Below are 27,589 nucleotides of genomic sequence, written 5' to 3'. Positions count from 1 at the left end.
ATTCTCAGAGTTTCCCTGGAAGCTCACAAAGCAAATCAGGAGCTTGGACATTGACTGGGAGAACTATGTGTTTCAGAGAAACAGGAAATAAACAGGAACAGAAAAGCTGAGAAACAGGAACAGAAAAGCTGAGGAAGAAGGTAGCATTAGCCACAGCAATCCTGGCAGCATGGCCTTGGGGGTGGGGGGAAGGTTAAAAGAGAAAGCTTTGGGCTAGATGCAGCCTGAAAAAAAGGCTTGGAGCCATGAGCACAGAAGTGTCTCCTGCTGTTTGATTCTTCTTGTGTTCAGGAAACCAGGAGATAGTGCGTTCTTGGGGTTGTGTTGGTTTTTTTGTTGGTTTTTTTTTTTTTTGGGGGGGCGGTATTGGTACATAAACAAGAATACATCAAGATATTTGATTCCACCATCAATTTCTTCTCCTAACAGAAACAACCTGCAGGGCCCACTAAGGTCAACAGGATTAGTAATAATATTTTTTCCCCAAAAATGTTTTTTCTGTAAAACTAGAGATCCTAGAATTTAAGTTTACAAGGCAAAGAGCTTCATAAGAGAGATATCAAGGATGTTCAGTAATAGTACCGGTTAAGAATCAAACAGATGCCCTCAAAATGCAAATGATTTTTTTCCCCAAAGTCTATAGCTGAGCTTATGAATTGAGTGTTCATTTTAAAGTTCACTGAACCTTCACAGTGAAGATCTGGCATTTTTAGAATGGGGGTGGAATAAACATATAACAGCAAACTGGTAAATTACTCATCAGTTTCTCACTGTCTGGAGCAATCCCTGGACTACCTGTGGCTGTGTTAGAGCCCAGGGGTAGGTTGCTCAGAAAGGGCTGTACATACTTCCCATTAGCCACCATGCCATGGTCCATTGTATTATATCAGCTATATTATACCATATGATCCTACCAATCCTCTCACTAATTTGGTGCCCACCCCTTTAGAACATGAAGCTTGGGACACCCGTCCTTACTGCTGGGAAGATTTTTCCACTTCTGATCAAAAGCAAAAGGTTTTTTATGACTTACAGGCAACACCTATTTATTTTCTCTTTGCATAGGCTAGTTATTTTCTTCCAGACTAGTTATGTTTTTTAATCTAGTCAGTATGTAAATTACCCAGTGGCAGAGGATGCTTGGTATCATTTTCCCCTGTGTCTGTGTGAACAAACTATGAGTTGATTTACCGTATTTACTTGAATGAAAGATGACTCTGGTTATAAGACAGATCCCCAATAATTGGGTTCTATATATGGAAAATGTATAAATTGGCTGCAATTTTCCAGGTATAGAATCTAATTATTGGAGGTTTGTCTTGAACATATTCCCTTCCACTGCTACAGCAGGGAAAATAAATGTAGGTGGTCATGCAGCCCCTTTGCTCTCTGCTTACTCCCAAATTTTTCCCCTAGCAGACCCTTCTCTCTTTCCTTACTCTCAGACCCTACTTCCCCTGAGCACATGGAAGTGAGGAACAAATTTGAAAACAATAACCTTGAAAGTAAACAAGGCTGTAGCAATTTGCATATAATACCTATGGATTTAGCTTATCCAGAATTGATACATATTACCCATTTCTGGAAACTGCTGCAAGTTTTAGTACAGGTACTCCATAATCACACTTTTGGGCAGTACTTTGGCATCTACTTATACAATACAAACCCTACTTGAAATTAGTCCAAAGGCAAAGGCTTATGATTTACTGCATAGTTTATTGGGCTGGGCCCCAGCAGAGTCAACAGCATTTAAAGCCATGGTGACCCCAGAGCTCAGCACCACTCAGCATGTGTGTATACTCCAGATACTCCCCGCAAAGGATCTATGTGCAAATTAGCCCCCTAGTTATGTCTGCAACTGGGTGTTCTTGTCACAAGTCCTGGCATCCTTACAAAATTTATATGCAGATGAAGCACAGGACAACCTGATCTGAATTCAACTCATGAAAGGCTGAGAGAGGTGGTGACAGAGGGATTCTGGATGAACTGTTTGGGATCCCATTTGGGGATATTGGCCAGGCATTTAAGGCCAGTGAAGTAACAAGGATCATTGGAAATGGAAAAGAAAGGGACAGTTCAGCCACGGGAGTGAAGAGGAAGTAAAAATGTATGCATTGTCATGGCTTACTGTGACTTAATACAGAGTCAGTGGTGAGGAGGACTGTATTTAAGGGGCACTACCATATGTCTTATTTAAATGGGTTATATTAATTTATCTTTGTGGTAGGTTCCAGGGAAACACCATGTGTCTGGATCCATGAAGGCAGTTTTCCCTAAGTGGTCCTGGGGATAACTGTTCTTCTGGTGTGGTTTAGTACCTGCTGAGGTGTTGGGGCTTCAAGCCCACTTTATGGAAATGAGAAGCTCCTCCCTAACTTGCTTCTGCAGCCTTATGGCTGACAGCAGGTGAAACTTGGGGGCAACCAAACCCCAAGTCTCCAGGGTTGGGCCTGCATGTAGGATGCCTGCCAAAAGATCTTGGAAATTTCTGAAGCCCCTGGTGGGGTGGAGGACGTTTGCCAGTTGTAGGGCCACTTATGGTTCTGGACTGACTTGTGGATTTGGACTCAATTTGGCTGATTTGGCTTGGAACATGGCATTTTTGGCACCAAGGGGAGAGTATAAAGACTGACTCTGGACCTCCCAGTGCCAGCCTGGTATTGCAGTACCTCCAGGCCTGGTTTCTATTCCTTGTGGAGGGACCACCCACCCATTTTTTTTTTAAGGATCAAAAGGTTCCCATTAGCATGTTTGCCCAATGTGGGCCATGTGTTTTATAGTTATGTTTAGTGTTGGCTGCATTTAATCCACTTCATGGATGGTTTCCACTGCTGAGCACATGCTGCTTTTGGCAGCAGTTTAATGGTAGACAATATATTTAGTGAGATTTCCTAGTATGAGATTATAAAATGGGGTTTTTTCCCCATGATAATTGGGGAGGCACTCATCTTATACTTGAGTAAATATGGTAATCCCTGGTTCAATAATCCCTCCCCATTTGGGTTGGCACTTGGGCGTGTCTACAATATAAGGCATGTATGTAAGATGCAAAAATATTTGCCTAAGTAGTTTCCTGATTAAGAACAGATTTAAGTGTGTGCTTCAAAATTGCTAAACTAGGGTCTTGTGTTTTGAATCAGAGAGGTAAAGCCCAATTTGTTCTTGAAACTAAGCAAGGCATGATGGGGTCACCAGAAACCATCAAAACCAATGGAAGTCTTGCCTTTAGCTTTAGTGGAAGATGGATTAAGTCCCTAGTTTGAATTTAATTTGGACCTGAGAGGTGGGAATGTTTTTTGGTCAGGAAAACATCTGCTACTTATGCTTGCTGTAGGGACCGCTTGCATTTGTATTGATTTTGAACTTAGTAATGTCTATAATAAGGTTATAGCCAAAGTAATATTGTTGGAAACATATCATTTCCCACAGAATTGTCAGAGCCCTTCTCAATGGCATAACTGTGATCAAGAGTGGAGACTTTCTTGCTGCCTTGTAGTTTAGTAATTGAATAAAATAGTTCAGTATTTTCTGCTGCAATGGGTTAGTTAGGCATATGAACAGAGTTGTAAAGCAACGACAGATCCACTTACCACAACAGAAAGCTCTGAGGATTAAGATAATAGTAAAACCTCTATTTCCAGCATATAGAAACAATTAGAAGACCTCTTGAAGACCTCTAGCAACTGTATGGTTTGGGCAGGAAGCTGAACTGTAACAGGAAGAATAGTTCTAGAGTCCAAGACTCTTCCTCAGTTTTCTATCTGTTGATAATCTGTTCAGATGCAGCTTCATTAGAAGCTGTAGAAAACCTCCATTTGTAATATATTTATTAGAGCTTGCTGAACAATCAGTGCTTAAAAATGCCAACATTCAGTTTGTGCTGCAGAATTTAGAGGGTCTGTAGAGAATGAAGTAGGGAACTGAAGGAAGAGAAGACAGTCTTGTAATCAGGGCAGTTGAACGCTGCCCTGGAGAAATGGACTCTATCCCTGGCTTTGCTAGAGAGTTCCTAAGCAATGGTGAGATTGTGGCCACTAACTCTGTGGTCTTAATTTTCTTGATGCCTAGCTTGACACAGCTGGGTTCTGATTTTCAGAGAGGCTGGAGTACTCACAACAGTGATTAAAACCAGTGAAAGCTGTGGAGGCTTATCATATTTAAAGAAAAACAGCTATTAGATGTCCTTAGTGAAGGGCCCAGTCACTGAGGCTCATGAAATTTGGGCCACTTTTGCAAATTTTGTCCTTATTCTATCCTTGCTTCAGTTTCTTTGCATTAATATTCTCTTATCTTACAGGGAAGCTTTGAAAAGAAGTATGTTTGTGAGGTACTTGGACACCACGGTGATGAACCCCACGAGAATAATATGAGGAAATTAATAATCCAGTGTTTTGTGCCAGGTTTAGATGGTGTGCAGTAAATAAGGGATAACTCCCCACAATGAATTGGGAAGGTAAACATATCAAGCAGTTCTTTTTACTTAGTACCATCCATACTACTCACTGGACACAATTAAAGATTATCAAAATGCACATACAGAGGCAATTTTAATTCTGCTATTTTCTAACCTGAGTGCTTGACTTATGCAATATTAACAACTTTCATTTAACTAAGACTTCTTTGTAAATAATGGTATATTAATATTGAAAGGTTAACTTACTAGTCACTCTGGGCATTAGTTTCTTCCCTTGAGCTGAACATTTGAAATGGTGCAAGTGCTAGAAAATACTATGAGTACAGTCAGTCAAATAGGGCAAGTAAACTGTGGAATCAGATCCACAAGACCTGAGTTTATAAAACAACCTAAGTAAAACACAATCAGTCCAGATTAGCCAGAAAGTTGGTTGGTTATTTTTTTACCTTAAAAAAATGCTGAAAATAAGTGTGGTTTCCCTGTCAGTCAAGGATGCCAACATGCCAAGAGACGAGATACCACAATATATCAGTCTATGATTGTTTGGAAAAAATATTTTGTTATGCAAATCTTCACAGGCACACTAAAGCTGGGATATAAATTGCACTGTTAACCCCTTGAAAAGTGGTGTTGCCTACATTATGTTGTTTAATGTCTTAATTTAAGGCCAAATCCTGAAGCACCCCAGCCACCATGGCCAACCCATTGACAAATTAAATAAAACAGCTGGTGGAGGAATGGGGGTTGATTCTGCAAGGTTTTTGGTACACTGGCCCCCTTGCACAAAGCACTTAAGTACATGCCTAGCTTTAGACATGACTTGTTCCACTGACTTCAACAGCATTGTTTACATGGCTAAAGCTCAAAGTTAAGAAAATGTTTAAGTGCTTTGCTGGATTAGAACGAGAGTGTTCAGCACCTAGAAGGCTTAAGCCCAGGTAAAGCAGGCTGCGGGCAGAAGCCAGAGGAACTGTTTGCCACAGAGGCCGTGTGTAGATGAAATGAGAGGCATGTGTGCATGACACTTTAAAGTCGCCTAAATGCTTTTGCACCTCTTTAATGGTGTCAGTGTTTGCACGTCTCAGCAGCACATTAATTCCAGCCGCTGTAGGAAACTCAGTGGCGTGAAATGCCTTAAATGATTTGGGGCGCAGCAAACTAAAACTTTTTCAAGGAGGTTTAGTTTGTTGTCCCTACAGCCACGGAGTGAAGCACCAGGCTCCGTGCAGCTCTGCGGCTCTGTAGGAAGCCCTGCCGGCAGACTGCCAGCAGCCTGGGAAAGCAGGCTCTGCCCAAAAAAACTTGTGAGCCTGCTTCCCCCTGCCCGACCCCCCCTGGAGCCTGCCTGACTGCCTGAGCTGCACAGGGACCTGGTGCTTCCCTCTATGGCTGTGGTGGCCCCTGGGACCAACCGAGCTGAGTGCCTGCAGGTGGGTGCCATCTGTGGGGGGCTGCTGCTGCTGCGGAGGGAAGCACCAACCCCCCCCACTTCCCCACCCCCAGAACCGCTCTGCCCTCCAGCAACTTGCCCTCCCCTTCCCACCAGAGAGACAGGTAAGTCAGCAGGGTGTGGGCACAACATAGGGGTTTAATCAGCCCTAAATTGAAGCGGTGTATTTTAAAACCCACCACTTCAATTTAGGGCCTCCGTTTTGTCTACACATGCCCAGAGTAAGTGAAATATGCAGATCTGCAGAAGCAAAGCCCAACATTCAGGAAGCATCATGGCACGTATGCTACTTTGGCCTGTAGTCTGTACTAATAAGTAGGGGTCTACTTAATTTGTGGTTTTGCAGTTTTCACAGAAACCAAGGAAAACAGCTTTGTCTATGATCACCAGGAAATAGTGCACTGGCTGCAATTACCTGCAAAAATTGACCTTAAAAAAGTGTGTAATCACTGCACCTATAGATTACGTGATTGGAAGTTACTATCTGCTAGTGATGTAGACTAAGTGAAGGTGCCAGTCAGTGAAGTAAAAATGTTTCAGCACCATTTTTAAAAAGTTAAAAGTGCCCTCTACCAATCAGCAGTGAGGGGCAAGGCCACTGGGAAATGCCCGCAAAAATCGGCATTTAGTGTCATGACCAAGCCATGAAAATTGCATTGTCTCACCGCAAGTTAAGTAGATCCCTTAGTAATAAGTGTGGCTTTGCAAGGCCACGTTACTCTTTTGGCTATTAGCTCTTCCAGATGCTTAGCAATCTCTGCAGTTTAATTCTCCATGAGTAAAGCTCCTTAGACAAGCTTTGATTCTTCCTCAACACTGGGCCTTTTAGCTGTTGGCCGAACATAGGTTCTGAGCATTAACAATTCATGCCATAGTCAATAGGAGCAGAGCCATTAGCTCGGTACCTAAGACAATGACCAGTACCATTACTGGTACCATTTTCATTTGGTGACTTAATGGGGATTTAAACTTCTAATTTAGGCATAGGCAACTGGTAGGAGAGCCACGGGGGTGCACATGCTGCTCCTGACAGGGTCAGTGCCCCCCAATGGCCTACACTGATGCTGTCAGTAGGGCTGGTGCCCCCCTTAACAGGGCCACTGCCGTCAGTGGCTTCTGTTGGTGCCCCCCCAGATTCAGGAGGCACCAGTCACTCATGAATTTAGGTATCCAGTTTTTGAAAAATCTGACCAAAGCTTCTGGATGTTCTGAAGTTTATATGGTAAAAACTGAAACCTAAAAACTGAAACTCTCCCCAGAATCTGGATAGTAAATGTTTTTGTGTGAGCTTTTTAAGGTTCTGCTTTTATAGCACTCAAAAGTTAGAACCCACTTAGCATATGTACATGCTTACTCACTATGGTGGGGTTGGTGAACCCACAGTGCATGTGCTTCATGTGGCATGGGCAGCGCTGTGTATGGCAGGTGAGCCCTGGATACTCAGTCCAGGGAGGCACCAGAATAGAGGGAGGTTTGAGCCTTGTGGAGTAGAGTGGAGACAGGGTGTGCTAAGACCTAGGTTAGGCCTTCCCTATCACTGATACAATTGCCAAATTCAGGGCTTTTGATTCACTCACAGTATAAACTTGTGGTGACTGTGCAGGGATAGATTAACTTGGTAGCAACACCTATTGATTGTAACACCTCTCTTGCAGCAACATCCTGCCCCTGAATGCACGTCATGCAGCTGGCAGCTCGAGATGCATAAACCCCTCAAAGGTGCAGTTTCCAGCTAGGGGTGATAGAAACTCCTCCTGTTTCCCTCAGCCCCAATAACAGAGAGATTGTCTCCAGATCATATAGCCATGGAGGCAGTGGTGGCAAAGAGATGGTCCCCAGCTGCTCATTCAGGGGATGGGGCATGCTCTCCTTGCCCTCACCATACCTGCAGATGGCCAGGGGTTGTGCTTAACAGCCTCTACCAGTTCCTGGCATGGAAAGGACAGGCTGTCTTTGACAGCCACTGCTCCAGGAGAGATGTTTAGTGGATTGGGGCAGCAATGACTGTAACAGCCTGCAGCTGTATTCCCCATGGGCTTTCACAGATCCAGCCATTGTCCATCCTTCTCCTACAAAGATGCTCCTATTTGAAACAGAAACTTTTGGGGGGTGGATCTGCCATCTTTGTAGCACTACAGACTGAATGCATGCATATTTGCTTTCAGTAGCACTGTACGGGCATATATAGGACTACAAAAGTAATGCATGTCCAAGGCCGTTAGTTTTGCATGTATACCAAGTATTATTTGATGGACTAGACAGTACATAAAAGGCAATATGCTCAGCATTCAGGAATACATTTAGAGTAGAAGTCATTTAAGAACATTTAAGTGAGTGAGAGGAAGTGGATGATGATTGCACCTAAAAATCAGCCAATTTATTTAATCCCTAATTATGGATATAAGTAACTCATACAGGCACCATGCTGTTTAAATACAAGTCCCCCCTTTTTATATTTATTTAGGTGAAAAACTGGCAATTGGGAAGATTTAAAAAAAATCATAGATAAATGAAACCCTGTTGCAAGTCTCGCTATACAACAGTAGCAGCCTTAGGGGAGGACAATCAGGCAACTGTCTGGGGCCCCACACTTTATAAAAATAAACATTAATTACACTGAATATTTGTAGTATTAATATTGTATTAAGATACTTTCATTGAAGTTTCATGGACAGGGCAAAGTGAAATTGAAATTGAAAATGTCCAACTTGCTTATAGGTCATCAAAATTAAGCCGCTAAGGGGCCATGAACGACTCTCTTGTCCAGGGCTCCAGCAACCCTAAGGCCACCACTGTGTACAATAATGTGCTAATTCTTTAGAAATGCCCAATGTTAGCTAACTGAATCATTTATCACTGAATGAAAACATAACTATGCACCTGCTTCTACTCTGGGAATGAGGGAGACTCAGGCAGGCTATATACAACACTTAATAATGTCATGCCTGCATCCTGCTGTTCCAAACAGGCAGCCACTAAAATCCCTGGAAGTCTAGAAGTAGACATCTTACAAGCACTGAGCTCATAGTATACTATGTAAACCTCTCTCCCCTTGAGGTGGCAATACTTGTGCTTCATACTTCACTGCAGGTTGCTGCTAACATCCCTATAGTTTCATAAATAGTGCTTACTGTTGCCCCTGCCTCCCCATGTTTCTACGTGTCTTTGTAAATAAATTTAAAGCAGTGCTGCTCCTGCTGCAAAACCGGGAGAGCCTCTTCAGGCACTGTCTGGCCAACCTGGTAAGGAGGGCTATCAGTAGGGGTAGACAGTTATTTCAGGCAGAGGGCTGCTTAACAAGTTTTAGCAAGCTATCAGGGGCCACATGTGTAGCCCCGCCCCTTGACAGTTGCCCTATCCCCTGGTTGTCACATTGGGATCAGAAGTCCTGCCCTCTAACCCCTGACCTTTGCCACCAGAAGTCCCTCCCCTTGCTGCTCCCCCCCGCCCAAATACTCTTTTTGGGAGGGGAGGTTGCCATCTTAGAACCAGAAAAAAACCAAATCATACATTAGAAGTCAAACACCTACTATATTTTAATTTTGTTACAAAAATATCTGTCATAAATTGTGATTCTTTACTGTATATAGAAGAGATTGCATAATAACTCAAAAATGAAGTGTCATTCTTATATTGTGTGTGTGGTGGGGTGTGGGAGTGTCTGGGGGGGGTTTAGAGGGTATGGCTGTGTAGGGGGACATAGGGTATGTTGGGGTGTATGTATATGTTGATGGGGGTTGTGAGAGCAGGGTGTGGGTATAAGGGTATGGGGTGTAGGGACCCCCACATGCTTCCCCCATGGCATGCAGCCCCTGTGGCTTGGCAGCAGTAGCAGGTGGGGAGGTCAGGTTGCTCGTGCCTGGCCAGGTGCAGCTCCGGCCAGCGCTGCGTGGGGGGAGGGAACAGAGCCTGCTATATCTGGACCACAGTCCAGAGCCCCAGCACTCACAGCAGGAGAAGTCCCACACTGGAGCCTGTTGCTTCCCCTGCACTTTGCTGCCCAGGTCCCTGCACTCTGCCAGGAGTGGAGGGAGCCTTGTCCCATGCTTCCCTGCGGAGTCCAGTGTGGGGCTTCCCCACTGCAAGTGTGAAGCTGCAAGCGTGCAGTGTAGAGCCCAATGATAGGGCAGACTCCACTCCCTCCCCCATGCAGCACTGGCCACAGCCGTGTCCCACCAGGTGCGAGTTCCAGGCACAAGGACTCTGACCTCTCCACCTGCTGCTGTTGCCAACAGTGGGGGCTGCACTCCATGGGGGGGATATGTAGGGGGTCCCTATACCCCCCCACCCACATCCTGCCCAGCTGAGCTCCATGCTCCCACTGCCCCTCTGGGTGCAGGCTCTGTGCTGCGTCTCCACCTCCATCCAGCTGCAACTCTACCCCCTGAACCACCCCACTGCTTCCCTACCTGCTACCCCAAGTAAGCAGGTTCCAGCTGCAGCCCCGCCCAGAAGCTGCTGGCTCAGCAGGGCCCTTCTGCCCAAGAGAGTGGAAGGCCCAATAGGGTATGCTGGGGGAGTTGTACACGTGGGCACCTCATTCCCAGCCTGCAGGCTGATCCATGGGGAACTGGGATCAAAACCCTCCAGCAACAGAGCACATAGTCCAGAGGGGAAGGACTTGAAGAAAGAACTTAAACTCTGGGAAAGGGCCAGAAAATGACAGGACTACAACAAGTGGTATGAAAGGGGAGCAAGTAGGTCACAATGCAAAATACATCCAAAGCATATACACAAATGCAAGAAGTATGAGGAATAAACAAAAAAAGCTAGAAGCTGCAGCTTGTGAAAATAACTAAGATCTGATTGGCATTTCAGAGACCTGGTGGGACAGCTCTTATGACTGAAATGTGAATATTGATGGTTACACTCTACTTCAGAAGAACAGTGTTGGGAGAAAAGATGGTGGTGCTGCCTTGCATGTCAAAAACACATACACTTGTTCCCTGGTTCAGGAGGAGGAAGAGAGCAAAGCAGAATGCATTTGGGTGAAGATAAAAGGTGAAAGATGCTACTCTAATATAATGGTGGGGATTTATTATAGGCCATCAGATCAGGAAGAAGAGATGGATGAGGCACATTTCAAGCAGGTGACAAGTTTATTCAAAAGCTATGGGATAGTACTGATGGGAGACTGCAATTTCCCAGATACCTGCTGGAAAAAACAATGCAGCCAAACATAAAATTTCACGCCAGTGCCTAGCTTGTGTGGAGGACAACTTTCTTTTCTAGAAAGTGGAAGCTACAACTAGGTGATCATCTATCTTGGATCTTGTCCTCACCAATTACAACCTTCACCAACTGGTGGAGGATGTAAAGATGATGGGCAACTTGGAAGGAAACGATCACGATATGATCAAGGAGTTAATAGGTATGGTGTCACGGGAGGATAGAGCGAAGGATAAAGGCACCCAGAAGGGCTGGGAGATTCTAATGGGCACTGTACTGGAAGCCCAACAAGAAACTGTCTTGACATGATGAAAGTATATGAAGAATGGAAGAGATGAATATAGCTGCAGAAAAAGCTTTTAAAATGCCTCAAATGCAAAAGGAAACCATATACACAATAGAAGAATGGTCACTCAGAAAGCCTAGCAGGAAATAGGCAAAATCAGGACAGTAAAGATAAAGAACGAGCCACACCTGGCAAAGAAGGGGCAGTATGCTGATTTGGGATGAAAATGAATCAACCATCCTATTAACCAAAGGGGGAATCCTTCTCAACCATGTCAGAATAGCAGGAGGTTTTGAGAGAGCCTGTCCTGGGCCTGGTGCTGTTCAGCAACATGTTTATTGATGATATGGGTACTGACATAGAAAACTTCTTGAGCAAGTTTGCAGATGACAGGAAACTGGGGAGGACTGTGAACATGTTGGAGGATACAAACTCAATTCAGAAGGATCTTGATTGGAAAGGCAGGCTAGAGATAACAGGATGAAGTTCAATGTGGACATATACAAGGTGCTACACCTTGGGAGGAATAATCAAAAAGCCAAATATAAAATGGATGACACCTGGCTATATGGCAGAACTATGGAGAAGGACTTGGAAGTCTTCATAGACCGCACACTCAATATAAGTCTGCAGTGTGATGCAGCCACATAAAAGACAAATGTAGTTTTGGAATACATCAACAGAAGCATTAGGTGCAAGATATGGGAGGTAATAATGCATCTCTACTCAGCACTAGTTAGGACTCATCTGGAGTACTGAGTGCAGTTCTAGGCTGCACATTTTAAAAAGGATGTGGAGAAGTTAGAGAGGGTCCCAAGGTGGGCAACAAAAATGAGCAAGGGCTTGGAAAGCAGGTCATATGAGGGGAGGCTGAAGGAGCTAGGCATGTTCAGCTTGCAAAAAAGGTGCTTAAGAATTGACATGATAGTAGTCTTCAAATACTTGAAGGGCTGACATAAAGAAGAGGGAAAGTACCTTTTCTCTCCTGCTGTAGAGGAGAATGTAGACCAATGGCTTAAAGTTGTAGCAAACTAAGTTTAGATTGGATATCAGGAAAAACCTCTTCATTGTTAGAATAGTGAGGCAGTGGAACAGACTGCCTAAGGAAGCTGTGGATTCTCCATCACTGGAGGTGTTCAAGAAGTGGCTGGACAGCCACTGGTCGTGGATGATCTAGGCAAAGCTATGCCAGTGTTCTAATATGGGTATACCCCATGCTTCTGGGCTCTTCTGGTTGCCCCTACCCCCTCTTTCTGCTAGATGTTTCAGGGTGTTATTAAGCTTTCTTCAGAGACATTGGGTTTTAGCTACAGCCAGGTCTGGGAACTTTGATTGGTGTGTGCCACAACTCCTGCTGGGAGCAAAGGCAGAGATACCTGGCTCGAGGGTCTTGCCCCTCTTCTCAGGGTCAGGTCACTCACCATATATGGGGTCAGGAATTTTATACCATAGTCAGACTGGTATGGACTGTGGGGTTTTTTGTCTTCCTCTGTAGCAGAGGGCATGGCCTTCTACCTGGGATCTCTTGAGTGTGTATTAACCACATTTCACAGAAGCAGTACATTGACTGCCATAGTTACCCTGCTTTACCTGTGGCAGTTTAGGTGTTAAATCTGTGTTGTGTTAGAGTTGATGGTACTCTTATTTAGAGTTGATTATAGGATGGCTTGAATAGGGATGATTCTGCTTCAGTTAGGAGCCTGGACTAGATGACCTCTGGAAGTCCCCTCCAGCCTTATTTCTCTATGATTCTCTGAAACATTACTTCTTTCTGTATTTGGTCTCAATAACTGACTGTCCTACTGACCAGATAACTTGCCAATGGACTCCCAATGCCTAGAAATAATGTTTTCACTTCCTACCTCCAACACAAATAACAGGACCTTTGCCTAACATCTGTTGTGGTACCACAGACGCACTTGTCCATCATTTCCTGATAACTCTCCGAAGAATGTTTTTGTTGTGCTAGTAAGCTAATAGTCTCACAGTGAAATGAAGAGTGCTCCTTTTGACTAGTGAGCCTCTTCTCTAGACTCCCATGAAGGGACACAATGTAGCTTGTTTCATCATTAATTAAATGATACCATATGTATTCTGTGCCCTAACATTTAAAATAAACCACATAACAATAGAAAAAAAGTTTCTTTATAACTTTTTCTCTACCTTCATCTCATGATAAAAATAACCAGCTCATCATGGGGGTTTTCCTAAGGACTAATGACCCACTCTGTGTCACTGGCTATCACCGCTCCCAGGTGGTCACCAATCCTCGGTATTCAGTATGTGATCTATCTGATCTATCTATCTGAAACTTTTCAAAGGTGCCTTTCACAGGAATCTGTTATATTGCTATGATGGTACAGGGATGCTGGAAGGTTTGGAAAAAGAAATGTTTAGTTTTTTTAAAAACAATTTACAGCTCATAAAAATGCCAAATTGATGGCAGTGGATGATGATTAAATCTTCCAACACTGCCCAACCAATTCATCTTAAAGCTGACCCAAAAAGATAGGTCATTTTCCAATCCATTCAATTCTAGGCTTCTTTGTTGAGGCTGCCAACAAAGGTACCAGTAAATGGAGGTGATTTTGTGAAGAGGAGACCTATTCATTAGGAACTGGACTGATACCAACAACTCATTTCACAGAGGCCACTGAAGAGCTGTCAGATGGTAACAACTTTCCTTCACTATCAAGGTAGGTCAGATTTAAGCCACTGACTAAAGCAAAAGGTTGCATCTGTATCCTATTATTAATCCCATGAACTATATCGGCTAACTGCTAGATTACACTACCTAATTTAGAAGTTAGTTCAGTTGAATCACAGGCAGAAAGGCATTCTAATCCTAATTTTACCATTAACTCTTTATGCAACCTTCAGCAAGTCATTTGCTGTGGATGATATCTTTTACTGAGTGTATTACATGGTTAGAATAGACTTAAACAAGGTTTGGGGTATCACAGTACTCTTCTTCAGGTCTCAGTCTTTCTGTGGCTCAATCTTTCCCACCTAAAAAAAAGGAGGGAAAATATTTCCAATCCTTGTTAAATGCTTTGTAAAGCACTATACTATTATTATAGTAAGACAGTTATAAAAACTGACAGTAAAAGATAACTTCATAACTGAAACAAAAATTTATTCTGATAGGCTTAAAGCTCTGATCCCACAAAACACTTCCGTATAAGCTTAAATCTGTCCTCCTTTAGGAAAACGTTTAAATATGTGCTTACAAGCTGTATGGAATAGACATAATTGTGGAATTACTGGCTAAGTTAGAAAATTCTCTCTTTCATTATGGTGTGCCATTATTGCTGTAATGTGAAAATGTTGGCAACGCAATGGCATTAATAGGGTGGGGCAAAAAGGGCAACTGCCTTGGGTGCTGGACTGGGGCTGAGGCAAAAAAAGGGGCTGCTGCTGCAATTGCAATCCTGGCAGCAACCAGCAGTCTCTGTCGTCTCTGCGCCTTGGGTGCCCAGCTGTGTCCCTGGGCTGTTGTGGCAATATAACTTGCAGTTCTTCCTGTCAATGGATTTCTACGGTTTTCTCTACCTCCTCTCCCCCTACCCAGCTTTTCTTCTATGTCTTAGGCCAAGGGTTGTCAACCAGGGATATGCGTACCCCTAGGAGTACTTGGAAAGGCCCTAGGGGTATGTGGCAGTGGTGCGAAGAAGTGGGGGCACTTCTGGTTTCATCACCAGCACTTCTGATTTTGCCGCTGCATATGGGGGACCCCCTCTCCACTCATCGATCAGCTGCTGGGGGACCCTCCCCTGCCTCCAGTCATCAACTGGCCTGAGGACTCCCTGCTTCTTGACCAGCCACCGGGGATACACCAACCAAAAAAGGTGGAAAACCAAAGTCCTTCTGGTATGTATTATAAGCAACTCCTTTGCCAGACCTGCTGTCTTTCTCTTTTCCACTGGTGCTCCACTGAACCCTATTTCCAGGTGACCACTCCACCTGATTTGTTTGAACCCCAATTCTATAGATTTCACAAGACACTTCTTCCACCTCTCTTAAGCACTTATCTCCAGCTCAATTCTCATTCAACCTGACACCCAGCCCATGTTCCCGATCCACTTCTCCATTTCCTATATGTCTCTATCCAATCCCCACACCATCTCCTACTTACGCATCTATTTACCCTGCTAATCTGCTCTTTCCAGTCCATCCTGGCAGTCAAGTCTTTCATTCCAATAAACACTGAGATGGAATCTCAGATAAAATGCTATCGCTGCAAATTAAGTTGGAAATGGGATGTCTCAAGTTCACTTTTTTCTTTTAGAAAAAGTAAAAACATCTACAAGGTTGTCATGTTAACTTAAAAATTGCCATAGTAGTAATCATGATCATGAATTTTGTGTTCCCATATATGGTCAGAAAAACAGTGCAGACCACAAATGCAGAGTATCCATGCAACACTGAAAAACAAGAGCTGAACTGCTGTACCTATTTTCACAGTAGATGATATTGAGGTCCATATTTACGCGAGTAACAAACATGTGGCAGTCGATTCTGACTTCATTGATCGTAGGAGGTGGCAAAGCATGAGCAACAACTACAAGCCCCATGATTTGGCTGGGGACTGTCCTCCCATGGGACAGTGACACTCTGAGACGTAATCGGCCTGTTATATGAATCACCTGCAAAATAAACACAATGAAAGAAATCCCAGTCAATTCATGGTACTACTGTGGCATCATTTTATTTAAAGGGCAGCGTTATTATTCTAAAGAACTCAACTCATCCAAAAATCATATTTAGTAACATCCAAGATTAATATTAAGCTTATTAGTATTGGCTGCCAAAATGTCCTAAATGTTCTTATGGCAAGAAAGAAGAAAAGAACATAATAACCAAATGTTTCACATTTATCAAATCCAAAACTCAAAACTGCTGTATTATTGATCTTAAAAAAAAAAGAAAAGAGAGAAAGAAAGGACAAACTAGAAAATCAAATCTCCCTGCCTCTGCCCTCCCCGACAAAAAATAAACCGTGAAGTAATGGCAGTAGAAGGGAACACTAATTTAAAAATATTTAGAAGATTAAAATTTGAGACAAAAGAAGTAGCAGTTTTAAAACTTTTCCAGGATGCATGTAATTGAATTGCCAGTCATCTACAACAGTGAGTTGCTACTTACGTCCTTGAACATTTCCTTGTGCTTGACAATACACAAAGCATGAACCTACAAGCAATCAGCTGGCTCAACTATATCACAGTCACAGAAGTCTTTCTTCAAAGAAAACAAGCTTTTTACAGCTGCGAAGTTACTAGGCAAACAGTGATTTAGTTGAATGCACTATGAAACTGCTAAAAAATTCCGAAGCTGAATGTGAAGCAGAGAGTTTCTATCCTTAATCACAAGAAGACAACTAACCAAAAATATTCTCAGAGGTCCAGCTGCACCACTTAAGACTGCAACACATGGTTACCCTCCAGAACTGAATGTTTATGAAACCAAGGGAAAGGACTGACCCATAGATTTCAATTGGGCCTTACCATGGAGAAATAAAAATATGTTCTTAAAAAGCACATAATTCTTACGACATGTATCAAATTGACAGTTGTGGAGATTACAGTCACATATTCAGAGATCAGGGACAGCACAAGAAGTTGCAATACAAATTCTCCCACATCTATTCCCTGGACTGTGTCTCAAAATTAACCCAGAGAAATAGCTTCCAGGATAGAGAGCTCAGTCTCCATGGTTCAATAAGCCTTTTGCCTCACTACTGAGAATTGATATGGCCAACAGAGATCTCAGAGCCAACTCTGATGGTGGCTGGAGTTGTGATGCCATTACATGTGTATCAAGAACTGAAATCCATCTCACAAAGACAACAACCAACAACTTTTGGTTCCTAACTATCTGAAGTTGATTGTTATAGGTCAGTGCAAAGTGAAAGGTTCCATATTCCACAAACAATCCCTTAAACTCTTAAATGCATCTAAAATCAAATCCATTCAAGCTAGCAGATCACTGAAATAAAGCAAAGGTGGGGTTTTTAAAAAATTATTATTTCCAAACATTAAAAAAATCTCGCTTTTCTCCATTACTTTACATCTGGACCTAAGCCAGTAAGGTGAACCAAATGTGAAAAAACAATTATTTTGTGTCTTTGTCCATTTCAGTTGCAGGTTTCTGACTGCCTATACCTGAGACAATTACTGTCTAACCTAGTGGTGCTCATCCTATTTGGCTGGTCATCCAGATGGCCAGTGCTTAATCCCTCTGCAGGCTGGTCCTGGCCACTGGACCCTATCTGGCACCCAGGATGGGCACAGTGGGGGGCTCCACCTGGCCATAAAGGAGGGAAGCCTGGCCCTGTTCCAGACAGGTGGGGGAAGGGGGCTTGGCCTGGCCCCAACCCAGCCTCATGCAGGGAGGGAGCATCCAACCCTGTGGGTGGATGGGGTATGCCCTAGCCCCAACCTAGCCAGGAGAAGGGAAGGGGATATGACCCAGCCCTCTGGGGGATGGGGGGAGGGAAGGGAGTGCGAGTTAGCCCTGAACCAGTTGCCCCAGGTGAGGGTCATGGTCTAGCCCTATGGTAACAAGGTGGTGCAGACCAGCCCCCAAATGGCCACATGGAGGGAAAGGGACATAATCCAGCTCCAATCTGGCCATGCAGGGGGAAGGTTGTGATCCGGGACCTACCCACCTTGAGGGATTTAGGATTTTGCCAGCAGAAGGGGGTAGCAGTACTGCCATTGCTTCCATGCTGCCAAATTTCCTGATCCATGGGGAGCCCTGGGGGCTGGATTTCAAGACTTCACAGGCTGCATTTGGCCCTATTACTTAATGAACCTTCAGAGGGCAAACGATTTTATGAATATATGAAGATGGTCCAAGAGGAAGGGATGCAAAACCACTATTTAAAAACACGTTTTTCATCCTTTTTTGCAAGGCCTCATTAATTAATGAATAAACAGCTACAAGAAATGGGATTAACTCCATACAAGGGGCACTAATAGTATATTTTGTTCCTTCTAGCTAGGCTTACACATATGCTTATTTATCATTATCTCTCTTGCTTTATCATGCAACTTTAGCTTACTGCAAGAATGCTGTTTTTAATGGATAACTAGTAATAATATGAAAAATAATCTCATGCTTAACATAATATATACAAATATTTTTAACGAGCCCCTATGCTAATATGTTTGAAGTTGGAATTATCACTTGAGGAAAACTTTTGAGATGCATCAAACTTAAAATCCATTTATCTCCCATTTGCATTTTTGGAATACTCCATACCACTTACAGCTAAATATCAGAAAGATCTGTTGTTGAATGAGTGTTTATTAAATCAGTAACTAGCTTTTTTGATCCCTCAGTGAAATGCAACTCTAGCTTTATAGCAATACCATAAGCTAACTACAACATATTCAAGTATTACTGAACTTTGGGAAAGTTTGTGTTCGCTTTCAACACATAAGGATGGTCCTAACTCTGAAGCGTATCTTTAGGTCCAAACTGATTCAAATTTTAGGGAAGGTCTGATCTAAACTAATTTTTTACTGTCTCCACTGAGAAAATTTACAACCAGATTCACATCAGTTCTGACATCTGTTCAGTTAAATTAGCATTAAAGCAGGGAAAGCTCCCATGGTTGAAACCTTTCTCTATCACCACTGACTAACAAATCTAATCATTGGTTAAAACCAGTTCTGGCTGCTTTCTCTGTACTGGTTCAGCTGAAGTGGGATTAGAATTGGTAGGAATTATTGGCTAAATTATTGGCTAAAGTAGCTGAAATTCATTTGTAATAATTCAATCCCATAGTACTGGGCTATCATGTACTAAAACAGTATTATGACTTTAATGCTACTAAAACAGAATAATAAACTGTTTTTTGAGGATGAATACTCAGATCACGACGCATTTACCAAAAAAATAGCTAGAACAACTCAGAAAATTAAAATAAATGTAGGGGCATTTTGCCTCTGGTTTTCTCTATAACTATTTGTAAAAATAAATAAGTAAAAAGTGAACTCATCTGAATTCCTTTTAAAAATTGTTTGGCTGTTTGCTAATGAGATGTAAGAAGAGAAAGGAACAATTTTGTAGTTACAGAAGGCACAGATACTGTTTTTCTTTCTTCATTATATAACTGTGACTGTTACACTCATGAAGGATTAACACATTTGCAGAACTCTATGCAAATCTTCCCCAGCACTCTGTCAATACACCTCCCAAAACTGCCATCAACTTCAGTGGGAACTGGATCATGCTGCTAGTCCAGAGTCTTTTTGATCAAACTGCTAATTTGCGTGATACTGGGCACATCTACGTGAGATGCTACCGTGCAACAGCAATGAGCCACTCTGCTGTAGCTCATTGCTACTGCATAGTACCATTGCCAGGCACTAACCATGTGGCTATGCTACTGTGCAAGCTACTGTAGCATCAGGAAAAACTGCAGTGATAGTACTGCACAGTAACTCTGGCTACTGCACAGTCTGCCGCTCGTGTAGATGCGGTCACTCTGTTGTAGAACCAAGGGGTCTTCTGAAAGGCTGTCAAAAAGAACCCAGCTATTGACCTGACCTGGATTTGATCTTAGACATAGACTAATTCAACCCTTCTTATTGTTCATCATGTCACCTAGTTCTATTACTTACACAGAGAGGTATGTGAACCCAGAAGCATTTCATGACAGTACAACTGTTAACACTGTATAATGAGTATAAGAAGTATAATGCTGTAAAGATGTCAAGGCTGAAGCAGAACAAATGCTATAAAAATCCCCCATACTAAAATATTTAATTCTTTTCTTAAAAAGAATTCTGAATTAAATACCTGACACTCTTATATTGAAAAACCCCTCACTGCTTGGCCTTGCACTGTTTGTCCAAGGTATTGTAAATACATGTAAATGCAGTTTATGATGAGTGTAGGAGTGTTAACAAGCCATACTGCCTGGACAAATATATATTTATTTTCCCTGCCATATGTTCCCTTTAGTCATCTGTTAGTGATAAGCACTTGGATATGCTCTGCTAATGTCTACTTATGATAAACAAGCACATCACAAAGACCTTGATAAAACCTTCCCTCTGTCAATACTTAAGGAAAGGAAAGCCCAGCAATTGAAAAATACATCTGGAACCTTTTCCTCATCCTTAAAACTAAATCTCATCTCCAGAGATGAAAAGATTTTCTTTATCAAAAGGTATCTTTAAATATTATGTCTATTATTTCTCACATATATGTGATGTAAGGAGTAAAGACATGTATTACCAGAGGCAATGAAAACCTGCAGGCATGAAAAATCTATGAATTTCACCTTTCAGATTGTTACCAGTTCTTGAAAATCAAAACTTCCATTAAAAAGAATGTTATAAACTAATTATTTTGGTCTGCACATAAATTGCTATGCTGATTTGCCACATGGATTCAAACAATAGCATCCAGAAAAGTGTCAATTTACACTACTTATCTTAAATGGACATTAACCTCCAGGCTTCATTTGATCACTAGGCCTAAATCAAAAAATTTTTAAAGTTTGATCATACATGAAAATGATGATAGGTCTTTTTTCGGTGCTCTGGCATCCCAAGGTGTACTGTTTTCTCCCCCATTTCACTAGTTACCTATTTGCTGATTCTGACAGTCAGCATTAGTATGGAGCCAAGGACAGCCCCAGCCTGGATGCTAAAAACAGACTTCCAGGGTTTCAAGGTTCTCCAGTGGAGGGAGACAAGGGTCTGCCCCTGCTGTGAACCTTGCATCCCCCGAGCTTGGTAGCCTTTCCTGTGTGGCCTGCAACCCCATGGGTTTTCTAATGCCGGGTTGCAAGAACCTGGGCTGAACACTTGGTTTTTAGAAGTCTTGGGGCATGGGGACCCTGGGTTGGGGGAAGGGCTTCTGGATCCTGGAGTCCTAAGCCCCAAGACTTCTAAAACTGTATGTACAGTTGGGTGGTCCTGGGGCTTTCCTGGGGCTGGCTGACAATCATCTGATTGTCAGACTCAGACGGTCTCAAACCAGCCCCAGGACTGTCTGGAGCTAGGTTCTGTAAATCAGCTGATTGTCAGACCAGCTCCAGACACCTCTAGGTCTGGAACCTGCTAGGGGCGGCCCTGGCTCCAGGACAGAGCCACCCCTTAACCAGTTTGCAGGACTGAGCTGCGGTCAGCTCTACAGTGGTACAATTGAGATGTCTGGCATGGCAGGAGGTGTGATGTTTGGGAGGGAACATAAAATTCCTCCAATCCCATCCCCACCATTTTTTAACATCTGCTAGGCTCTCCCTCATAAATCAGAAGTAGTTGGTCACAAAGGGCTCCAGTGAGGCTTTGCTGATGCTGTTAGCCATTTTTCTCTTTCTGAGATCAGGTGCACTTTAAATAGGTCTGGACTATCAGGCATTCATCAGGCCCTTGAATTAAGTTAACCACACAGAACCTGAGTTTTACATCATAAGAATAAAAAGGACAAGCACATAGTCCAAGAACACGTACATTATCTTGGTAACTGTAGTGGAGCAAGCTCAGCATTACCATTTTCAAGAGATATGCACCGAATGTTGCCTGTCCTTCATCAATCAGCCACTGAAGTTGTGGCCTTAAATACCCGCTCAAAAGGATATGTCTTATTTTGAGTAAGACCTACAGGATTCTTAACAGATGCACAGGTTCCAAGTTGGAGGGCCCTTCATCAGCTGCAGTCCTCACAAATATACCTGCAAAGTTTTCTCAGAAAGTGGGAAGTGTGTTTAGTATGAAATCATTGAAGTGCTTGGACTCAAGGCATTTCCTGTTGTTAAAAAGTCAAAGGGTACATTCTGAGATAATAGGGTTACTTTCCTCTGCTTCAAATAACTCACATACAACTCTTTTGTACCTAAAAGCATGGTGACCCCATTATCCATCCTTGGAAATAATATCCAGGACTCCCCATATACACAAGAAAGAGATTAGTGAGTCTGGCAGCATCTAAGAATCTGTCTCATCCTTATCTTTTGCTCCCCATAGCACAACCTTCTCCAAATAGGAAATAAAACCCATGCAAGATCCTCCTACAATCTGAACCCTGCATTTTATGGTACAGCCACAAATAGTTCATTTAGTTAGTGAAGAAGGGGAGCAGTCAACATATAAAACTACTACTGTTATAGCAAATGTAATAAAGAAGATTTAAATAAACTTTGTGTAATGAACGAGAATACATCTCAGTAATTAATCTACAAAGGGGACTATACCATCATACAACCATGGTCTGGGGGACAAAATAATGACCCTGTAACAGCCTTGTTATTAGTATAACCATTTTAGCAAACACAGCACTTTTCCTCATTATAATGAAACAAATGAAAAAAACAAAATGGAAAGTCCAGTGAATAAAAAGAAGAAGGGTCAGACACAGCTGACATATTCACCTTGAGAAGCTTCTTGTTCTGAGGGTGCTTGGATTCAGATGAGTTGGATTACTTAACAAAGATACCACTACTAAAGGTAAGTAAAGAATCAGGCCTTGTATATAATAATGAAATGATCTTTTAAGCTGCCATTTTAAAATAAACACTTTCTGAAAGCATCCAATAGGCTGGTTTTCAAGAGTTCTCAAGTGTTCAAGGTCTGGGAAATGACGAGCAACACAGAGGCTATTTAAGAATAATTAATACTAATATACTTTGCTATAAAAAATTTATATAGTATTAAATTAATATTATGAGGCGCTTATTTCATTGTTGACTTTTCATTCTATTTCATAATAACCTCTGCACATTATTATTGTGGTGCATTATATTAGCATTTACTTTGCATCTGCAGAGTAGTCTATCATATACCTATTCTTATTGTGGTTATTTCTTACATCTCAGAATGAAATCTGAGGGTCAATCTTGCACTGAAATTATTTGGGTGAATAAACATTGCAGGGTCAAGGCTTAGATGTCCCTATGCCTAATAACAATATATTTTCAGGCTACTTGTAAGAAATTAACTTTATTATTTTTATTGTACATTAAGTTGTGATTCCTTGTGTTAGAACAAAATAGGCTTCCTTTCATTTTTTGTGATATTTTATTAATTGGACTGAAGGAACATCCTGGTTGACTCTCAATAAAGGGTGATACAAAAATGGTATTCAAGAAATAAGCCATATAGCAGAAATCAATATAACATACATAATATCCAATATAAATATTGCATCTTGAGATCATGGATCACAATATTATGTTTACTATCCTCACTGCAGCTGGCATTATAGAACTATTCATTTTCATGATCAAAACTGTAAATAGAAGCCCCTAACAGTCCACTAAAAAAAAGTATCATTTAAATATATGTGTGCTACTGGTTTTATTTTTAATACCTTTGGAACCTTTTCATATTTAGATGTCTTAATAACAACTCAGTCTGTTGACAGTGTATTATTTTTTCATATTCCAAAGCCCTACATGTAAGCATTTCAAGAAGATCAACTGGGGGGGAGGGGGGGGAGAGAGAGAAAGAGAAGAAATTAAAATTGAAATCACCACACTATAACCTGAAATAGTAGCCCTGAAAAATTGGTTTTAAAAAAGAATACTTTTTGAAGTAATTGGCACAAAGACTGTTCTAGTGCAGATTGCTACAAGAGCGCTCTTGGCAAGAACATCATAAGCACAAGCAAAACTTTAATATGCTCAGGCAGCCAAATACAAACTGACACCAGGAACCCAAGTGTGGCAACAAACAGGAGAAAAAATAAAGTATCTCAGTTTAATACAAACCTACATACAAAGGGATCAATTTTTACAATTCATGGTTTAGCATATAATACAGCTGTCCTCAGAGTGAATATAGAGTAGCTATACATAAGAAATTAGAATTATCAATTCTAAGGAATTTCTCAAGAGTCCTTTTGATATGTAATACAGCAAATATAATGACTAAGAAACCAGACATCAATGCATTAAATGAGATCAGGTTGAGATCTATTTAGAAAAGACAGGTTTAAGCTGGAAGAAGAATCTCTTTGATATGACCTCTAGAGCAGACCATTTGCAGAAGGATTCAAGATGAACAGATTTACCCTTACATATCTGCTTGCTTCACAGATGTTTTTAAATATAAATGTTAAAATATCTAATATTGCTTTATTGTATCCTTTCATTGCAGAATTAAGATCTCTGTAGCAAAAAAATAATAATAAAGCTTAAGTTAGGATTGTCTTTGGTTTCTAGTAAAACTTAGTAATTTACTTGTATGTTGAATTCAGTGGAAAAAAACAAGGCTAATTTACAAACTACCATAGATAATTCACTTCTAAATGACCTATTGCACAATCTGGTATTGCTGCTCTAAACTGGGGATCTGGAACTGCTCAGGATTTTTCTTCAGTCTGCATCCCAAAAATATCTCTGACTTATGGCCACCACATTTAACCCTGAAACCCCAAAAGATGGTTCCATTTTTATAGTTTCAGTGAGAAAGATTTTTTTCCCTGAAAATGCAATGGTGTTCAAATACGTTGAATTTTTTTTCTCAGGGAATGTTTGAAGTCCCCTTTAAAAATAATGCCTTGAGGATATGTTTCCCCTAATATGTAAAGAAACTTGAAAGCATCTGGCTCTTGAAGTGTGCAGGGTTCTAATGAAGTAATCATCAACTCTGCTCAGGCGCACACACTCACCAGCAGCTTCTCATACCAGGATTCTAATAGTTCCTTTAGTATGAAACTAAACTTTACAAAAGGGCTTTTGTTTTGTCCAAAGTAAGGCAAAAGTTTACTGGACTCATTCAAAAGCAGAACTGGCTCCATCCTTCTGCAGGCAAAAGATGGTGAAAATGTAAAAGAAAGTTGGTCACGATCAGATGTGTCAGAGGCAATGCAGTCTTGTTGTTCTAAAGATAACCAATAATAAGTATTCTTCAGAAGTAGTGTCTTCATTCCTATCATGGGAGGGAGAAATAAAGGGTTTTTTTAAGGTTTTATTTGATGTAGTTCTTAGCAGCCCAACCATTACCTTAGGTGATTCTCTGCACAGCGAGCAAGGACTAGATAAAACAAAAATATCTGATATTAATACATTTTCCCCACACAGAGAGAAAAGGATAGGACATTCTGCTGTCTGTAAAGACTGAAATGGATATCCCAGATTTACCTTCATTAAGATAAGAACATACATGCTCTAACTCTCGGGTTGCAACCTCCCAAATGGTCAAGATGAGGTCCAGGAACAGTCACATCCACACTCTCTTTCGCTATATGGGTGAAGAGGTTGCAATATTTTTTGGTTTAAAGTAGGGGTTATAATATGGAAAAGGTTGAAAACCATTTTTCCAGTGCCAGAACTATTTTTCCAGTGCCAGTATTACTGAGGATCTTACAGAGGCAGGTAACTACTTTGGTACAGGATCTTACAGAGGCAGGCAACTACTTTCTTTGTTTTAATACTTTCTTGATTTTCCCAGCATGGCTTAAGTCTCACTGACTGTATACACACATGCAACTTGCTGTTTTAAAAAAAGCTCTTTGGCACAAGGTGCATGAGATTTCCTCCCGAACAACCAGAGTGTGATATGAGCAAAACATGGAGTTGGACAAAAGTGATGACATTTTCATGACAATTAATTCCCTTTAACCCAGTAGTTATTTTTACATGTAGCCACACTCCAAATGTTCCACTTAAGAGACGAAAGCCATAACACAATATGTGAACCACTCACAAATATTTTTTGTGAATTTTTAAAAAAGTGCCCAAGATGGGAAATACAGTCCCCACCCCCACTGCAGAGGAATGAACATGAGGCAAGAGGCCAGGAGTCTTCTTGCACCTCTGTACACAATCTGGCCCAAATCAAGTTCAAAAGACTCCTCTAAAAATAAAATAAAATTGGGGCACAGGCGAATTTCTTCTTTGGGAAGGTCAAATGGTAGCAGTACCACAATTCCTGTTGTTGGGAAAGTTATGAGGGTAACTATATATTTTTGCTAGGCCTCCTCATGGAAATGAGCTTCACTTGTGCACTCACCTACCAATCTGATCCCCACAGTTATCCTGGGGGCACTGTCCAATTCGTCACACCAATCTATTGCTGCTAGAATACTTTCTGTCTGAAGTATCCCGGCAATGATTCAAGTCTTCCTTGAGATTAAGCAAGATTTCCAGAAGACATAAAACTAAGTATCAGAACTGGGACTGAAACATACTATATTGCTGTCCAATGTACATTTTACCATATTTACTCAAATATAAGATGACCTTGAATATAAGCCAACAACCCAATAATCAGATTCTATACATGGAAAAAGTATAAATTTGTTATAATTTTCCAGGTAGAGAATAATAAATCTGGGGGGTCAGGTAGCTCCCTTACCCTCTGCCTCCCCCTGCAGTCTCTTCTCCCCCTTCTTTATTGTCAGACACTGCTCTCCCTGAGCACATGGAAGTGAAGTGAGGAACAAATTTAAAAACACTGACCTTGAAAAAAACATGCCTGTAGTAATTTGCATATAGTACGTATAGACTTAGTTCATCTAGAATTGATGCACTTAATCTTTTTTGAAACTGCTGCAAGTTTTAGCACAGGTATTCCATAAACACACTTTTAAGCAGAACTTTTGTACTTATGTATAAATAGTACAAACTATACATGATATTAGTCCAGAGCAAAAAGGCTCATGATTTACCATGTAGGTCATTGGGTTGGGCCCCAAAAGAGTCAACAGTGTTTCAAGCCAAGGTGACCCCCACAGTCCAGCACTGCTCAGTATGTATGTGTACCCCAGATACACCCCACAAAAGGGCCATGTGTTAGTTAGCCCTCTCCCCCCATACATGACTAGAACCAGGTGCTCCGTGGTAGGACCCAGAGGGTGGTGGTTGATGGAAGTCAATTGTCATGGTGCGCTGTGACCAGTGGGGTCCCTCAATGCTCTGTCCTAGGGCCTATACTTTTTAACATCTTCATCACTGATGTAGGCACTGGTGTCAGAGGCGGGCTGGCCAAGTTCGCTGCTGACACCAAACTCTGGGGTAAAGCATCCACACTTGAGGACAGGAGGGTGATCCAGGAAGATCTTGACAGGCTCATGAAATGGGCAGAATTGAACCTGATGGTGTTTAACACTGAAACATGCAAGGCTCTCCACCTTGACAGGAAAAACCTACAGCATGCTTATAGGCTCGGCAGTGCTACACTGGTTAGCACTACAGATGAAAGGGACATGGGGGTCATGATTGACCACAAGATGAACATGAGCCTTCAATGTGATGCTGTGGCTAGTAAAGCGACCAAAACGCTGGCTTGCATCCATAGATGCTTCTCAA

General features: G+C 41.8%; 1 protein-coding gene across 1 annotated transcript in view; it reads right to left on the bottom strand.

Annotated features, from left to right (window-relative positions):
- NPAS3 (neuronal PAS domain protein 3) overlaps positions 1–27,589 on the bottom strand; it is a 741,990-nt gene that overhangs the window by 36,228 nt on the left and 678,173 nt on the right. Inside the window, exon 9 of the mRNA XM_019551125.1 lies at positions 15,772–15,965. Within this exon, the coding sequence (XP_019406670.1) occupies positions 15,772–15,965 (194 nt within the window). The remainder of the gene's footprint in view (positions 1–15,771; positions 15,966–27,589) is intronic.

Source organism: Crocodylus porosus, unplaced genomic scaffold (assembly GCF_001723895.1).
Source record: "Crocodylus porosus isolate Cpor-Errol unplaced genomic scaffold, CroPor_comp1, whole genome shotgun sequence".
Taxonomy (NCBI): domain Eukaryota; kingdom Metazoa; phylum Chordata; order Crocodylia; family Crocodylidae; genus Crocodylus; species Crocodylus porosus.
This window is presented reverse-complemented; position numbering and strand designations above follow the sequence as displayed.